This window comes from Chanodichthys erythropterus, chromosome 14, assembly GCF_024489055.1.
Source record: "Chanodichthys erythropterus isolate Z2021 chromosome 14, ASM2448905v1, whole genome shotgun sequence".
In the NCBI taxonomy this organism is placed as follows: Eukaryota; Metazoa; Chordata; class Actinopteri; order Cypriniformes; family Xenocyprididae; genus Chanodichthys; species Chanodichthys erythropterus.
This window is the reverse complement of record NC_090234.1, coordinates 8,056,490-8,062,489: the sequence shown is the minus strand read 5'-3', so window position 1 is coordinate 8,062,489 and position 6,000 is coordinate 8,056,490. Positions and strand designations below refer to the sequence as shown.

General features: G+C 36.5%; 1 protein-coding gene across 3 annotated transcripts in view; it reads right to left on the bottom strand.

The window, feature by feature from the left end:
* ppp1r9ala (protein phosphatase 1 regulatory subunit 9A-like A) overlaps positions 1-6,000 on the bottom strand; it is a 70,999-nt gene that overhangs the window by 13,378 nt on the left and 51,621 nt on the right. For 2 of the 3 annotated variants that reach the window (XM_067409278.1, XM_067409279.1), the window contains exons 14-16: positions 5,617-5,668; positions 5,399-5,470; positions 2,720-2,918 (exon numbers count right to left, since the gene is read on the bottom strand). In XM_067409278.1, the coding sequence (XP_067265379.1) occupies positions 2,720-2,918; positions 5,399-5,470; positions 5,617-5,668 (323 nt within the window). Of the gene's footprint in view, positions 1-249; positions 295-2,719; positions 2,919-5,398; positions 5,471-5,616; positions 5,669-6,000 lie in introns of all 3 variants that reach the window. The other variant, XM_067409277.1, reaches the window with a different exon arrangement.

Here is a 6,000-nt window from a genome sequence, read left to right as displayed (position 1 = left end):
TTGACAACATAAGCCTGTATTTGGAAGCTGGAAAAATCATTTGAGAAAAAAAAAAAAAAAGAGTGATTGTACAAATAAATCTGATTAAATCAGAAGAAGCATCATGCATCTACTGCACTGCATTCAGAACAAACACACGCTAATGTGATTCTACATATATTAATGCTAGACATCAGGTATGATATTCAGCTAGAATTTCACTACATTGTTAGATTAAATTTGACATCTATAAGAGAAAATATACTGTACCAAATCTAAGGAGCGACTGAACAGAGAAGACCAGGAGAGGTTTGTCTGTTCGGGGAGAGGGGTTAATAATATGACATCAATGTCCCAAACCTTTACCAAACACTCTTAAGCTGGAGGCAATTCAAAGACCTGTTGAATTCATTTCCTGAGCACATGGACTGTCTGATTATTGATCACATCCATATGGCTGCAGGCTTCAACCCAGAACATTTCGACACTGCTTCTCCTTAGCAACTCACAAATGCAAACTAATCCAAGCCCAGCTGGATGGCAGATATTTGTCGTTTGTTATTTAGTTTTAGTCATGGGTTGGCAGAAAGCTGGACTTTTACAAGTGATGATATGAACTAGATGAAAAGTCAATTGTAGGGATGGGTTCCATTATAGAACTGGTTCCAAATTTCCACTAACTAGTGATTTGATAAGAAATGTGCATTTCGATTCCACTTATCAGTTCCTGTGTGTGCATTTTAATGTGATTTAAACAATTCAAGCACAAAAGACTATAGCGCTGTTTTCCGTGCTGCACGCACATTCAAAGCATGCAGCACAGAAAACCGCTTACTTGTTTTTAACAATGCTTGCAATTTACATTAGTTAGGCTAGTTGTTTTCGCTATGTATTTTTAAACCATAGGCAAAAGTTCATTGTGTAAGTGTGCTCTTTAGCCGGTTGATTTTTGTTCATGATATTCAGCTACAAGGAAATGTTTTGCAATGTTTCGACTTAAATGTGAATGATATCTAAGGTTTTTTTTTTTTTACCTTACTGGAACTGAAATTAGGAATCGATAATCAGAATCCATAAGCAGAATTGGAATTGTTCAAATTCAAACGATACCCAACCCTATTCCTTACCACTATTTTTTTTTTTTTTTTTTTTTTTAAATGGAACCAGAATTGTTAGGCGGAACTGAAAAATTTCTTACGATTCCCAACCCTAGTCAATAGTCAATAGTACATACACTACTTTTCAAAAGTTTGGGGTCAGTAAGATTTTTTTTTTTTTTTTATGGGAGGCATCAGGTTCGTTTTGAGAAGAGGCACATACATTTTTTTTTTTTTTTTATCCATAGTTTTTAGTACAAAGATAAAATTTTGTAAGTGTGTTAAGAATGCCAAAATACATATTAATTTTTTTATTAAATTATTACACCTTTTGCACCACGTTTTTACACATGAAATCATGCTGGGGGTTTTTTTTGTTTTGTTTTTTACATTTATTAGTTAAATTTGTCTCAAATTACTTAAAATACATTTAGCCTCTTTCCTACACTCACACAAACACATTTGTTTCTTCACACCGAGGCTGCATTTTGTTTATAAACGCACACAATAATTCTGAAATTAAAATAATATGTCTTAATGTGTTTGTAGAGCAAAAGTTCTTAGACCAAATCATCTAAATTTGAAAAAGTAGAAAAAGTCGACATTTTACTTTGCTGTCACCTATTGATGAACCATTGCAGCATGAAAAGGAGATTCAAGCTGTTTATCATCATTTTTTCATATGAAAGTAAAATTTTATGCAAGTAAAGTGAACATATTTTGTTGAAAACATTTCATAGTTCTATTGATGTTGTTTTGATACAAAAAGATTCATAAATTTAGGCTGTTTTGAGCTGTCGTGAGTTATGTTTCAAATTAATTACATCCATTGTAGTCAATGTAGTTCATATAATTATCATGTTATGTTCTTAAACATTTCATCTAATGATATTTTCAAATAAAATTTCTCAAATTATTTATCACTTTCTACAAAAAAATATGAAGCAGCACAACTGTTTTCAACATTGATAATAATCAGAAATGTTTCTTGAGCATCAAATCATCATATTAGAATGATTTCTGAAGGATCATGTGACACTGAAGACTGGAGTAATGATGCTGAAAATTCAACTTTGCCATTTCTAGAATAAATTACATTTTAAAATATATTCAAAAAGAAAACAGTTCTTATAATATTTCTCAATATTACAGTGTATTTTTAATGAAATAATGCAGCCTGGGTGAGCAGAAGAGACTTCTTTCAAAAACATTAAAATATCTTACCAAACCCAAACTTTTGTTCCTTGACTTTTTTACAAACCTCATGTTTTTGTTGAGAGAAGCATTAAAGAGAAGCATAAACTATTGTCTAACATATGATTAACTTAGCATAAATACCATCTAGTATTATAGTTTATTGTATCCTATTTGTGAAGTGCGCCACATGTTAGATTTTATATATTTAAATATTTTGATTTACATATTATTCATCCCTAAATCTACAAGGATCAATATATTAATATAAAATGATACCAGATAGTGATATCAGAATTCACATTTCACATAGTAAGATAATTGTATGCAAATGGTGGCAAATTTCCTGTACACAAACTCAGTTAATTGACGTTATGTTTTGAAGATCTATAATAGCTCTGAACTAGTTTTAATATAGTTTCTTCAGTTTCTGTGTGACTTGTTTTCACCTTGGTTTTTGAGTTGTGTGTTTGTTCGCTGGCATCTGCAGTTGTGTATGGGAGACTGCTGGAGGAGGACGACGGGTCTCTGTCTCGCTCTTTGTCCTTCTCTCCAAACCAGGAGAAGGGCATGCAGGTGGGGATGGAGGTCATGGACTCTGAGGGGGAGACTCGGACCCCGGACTCCTCCAGTAACTCTGCTGAACCCCTACAACACAAGACCAGACATAAGAGAGTAAAGATACAGCTGTGGCCAAAAGTATTGGCAGTAACATAAATTTTGTGTCCCACAAAGTTTGCTGCCTCAGTTGTCGTGGTGCGGATTCACAATGATTATTGTGCAGAGTGATCAGATGCATTTTAAATTATTGCAAAAAGCTTCGTAAGCCAATAAACTGAACTTTATCACAAAAACCCAAATTCACTGTTTTTTGGCCCTGCAACAAAATGACCAGCTATCATCATTTCACTAATCACATGCTAGTCAGGTGAACTCCCTCTATCATTCTGGTTGGATTATAAGAGCAGACTGATTGCTATAAAAGGATCCATTCCAATCATTGTGTCAAAATGGCCTCACATGTAAGAGAACTGTTGCAAAGAATGTTGGACCTTAAACGAACCATTTACCGGATCATCAAGAACTTCAAGGAGAGAGGTTCAACTGCAGTGAAGAAGGCTTCAGGATGTCCCAGAATGTCCAGCAAGTGTCAGGACTGTCTCCTCCTGAGGAATCGTGTCATCGCCCGTGCACAGCTGTTCAGTATCGGCAGCAGGTGGTTGAGAGTTCATCTCCACGTACAGTGAGTCCAAGACTTTGGGACAACGGCCTGGTGTCAAGAAGGGCTGCAAAGGAGCCACTTCCCTCCAAGAAAATCATCAAGGACTGACTGAAATTCTGCAGGAAGTACAAGGATCGAACAGCAGAAGACTGGAGCAAAGTTATTTTCTCTGATAAAGCCTTCTTCCGAATGCTTTGGACATCTGGAAAATCAATTGTTCAAAGAAAAGGTGAACGCTACCACGAGTCCTGTGTCGTGCCAACAGTGAAGCATCCTGAGATAATCCATGTGTGAGGTTGCTTTTCATCCAAGGGACTGGGCTTTCTCACAATTCTGTCCAAAAACGCTGCCATGAATAAAGAATGGTATCAAAACCTCCTGCAAGAGCAACTACTCCCAACAATCCAGGACTAATCTGGTGATAAGTGCATTCTCCAGCATGATGGAGCACCATATCACAATGCAAGAGTGATAATGAAGTGACTCGGAGATCATAACATTGACATTTTGGATCTGTGGCCAGGCAACTCCCCCGATCTCAATCCCATAAAGCAGTGCTCCTCAAACCTGTCCTGGATGTCTCCCTCATCAGACAATGAGCTAAGTTGAATCAGGTGCGTTAAATGAGGGAGACATACAAAATGTGCAGTGGTGAAGGGTCTGCAGGACAGGTTTGAGAAACACTGCCATTGAGAACCTGTGGTCAATCCTCAAAAGATGAGTGGATAAGCAGAAGTCCACAACTCCGGCACTAATAAGGCAAGAAAGGATCACCATCAGTCCGGATTTGGCCCAGCAGCTGATATCCAGCATGCCAGAGCAAATTGCAGAGTTTATGAACAAGGTTCAATACTTTTAATATTGACTCTTTGAATATATTCAATAGTTGCTTTTCCACCGTCGGTTCGAACAGTTCCAGTTGTGTTTCCACTGGAGCTTGTTACAGCACGGCACGATTACAAACTGTTCTCAGCCCGGAATTCTCATCGTCTAACCGAGCTGGTAGAATCAATGAAGTGACGTTGCCACACAGGATTGGTCACTTGTCTGTTGCCTGGCTACCAGTTTCTCTGTAGCTGGCTAAGCTCTCTATTTGAGTGAAGTAAACAAATTAATAATAAAATTAAAAGAAATATCGGATCATCCTCCATAACACGAACGTTATTTACATATCATCAGTAAACCGTTGCATTCCAAAGAGCGGCCGTTATCAGCCCCACAGTGGAAAATGAACCCGTAACCCGGATCGGCACGGAATGGAACGGTTACGCAATAAGAACCGTTTGGCCCGATAGTGGAAAAGCGGCTTATGTTTTTGCCAATGAAATTGAAAACTTATGAAATGTTTTCCAGCATAAAAATAAAAACGTGAAAGAAAAAAATCAAGTCAAGTCAATTTTTATTTATGTAGCGCTTTATACAATACAGATTGTTTCAAAGCAGCTTCACAGTGATAACAGGAAAATGATTCAATGATGTAAACAGTTCATTTCTGCTGTAAAGCAGCTCTAAAAGAAAACAGTGTCATTGTTCAGCTGAAGTCAGTTAGGTGTTGATTCATTTCCATTGTTAAGATCATCAATTATTAAATTAGTTCATTTCATCTACAAAACAATTCAGGAGAAAAACAGTGATGACGTTGTCCAGCTCAGTTTGTAAATCTACAAATACAGAAGCAGTAAACTTTGCAAAACACAAAATTGATGTCAATACCAATACTTTTGGACACGGCTGTAAATGGGGAAACGAGGACACAGAGGTACATTTGAAAACAACTGTGTTTCCTAACAGAGGAGCAGATTTTGTAAATTAGCTTTTACACTGACAAACGTCTAATGTCAAATGGATTTAGATCCACAGCAAAAGCTGAAGTGTGAATATGTCCTCAGTGTGTGTTCATGTGTACCTGCTGTCCAGTGATGCCCTTGTAGCTTCTTTGTTTAGCTTTTTCCCCTTTCCTCCAGATTTCCTTAAACCACTATAACAAACAGGAGTCAGAAACACACATTAAACACAACAACACAAGACATGATGAACTTACAATAAGAAAAAACAAAATAACATCACAGTTAGAGGCTCATTTATTGATATTGTAAGATGCTATTATTTTTTTTTTTCACCAACCCAAAATCTGGAAATCTTCTTTTGGTTTTTCCAGCTGCATCATTAGACTCGTCTGAAATAAATAAGAACAGAACACAAAAATAAAAAATAAATCAGAACACAAAAACAGACAAACATCTGATGGCCAGGCTAACATGGATTGATTTGCACTTTCTCGTGGCAGAAATGAGAAACTCAAATTCTCTTGTTGGACTACTTTAACACACTATTTCAGTGCAAAACTTCTAGTTATCATGGCAGCAGTAAGACTTTCTGGAATGTTTTTGAATCTCATATATAAGAAATCAGCCATTATTTAGGTGCATATTGTCCCATCGAAACTGATTGGCAAATTTTGTCATACGTTTGTGCTTTATTTGACATTCCTTTCATGAATTATGCCAA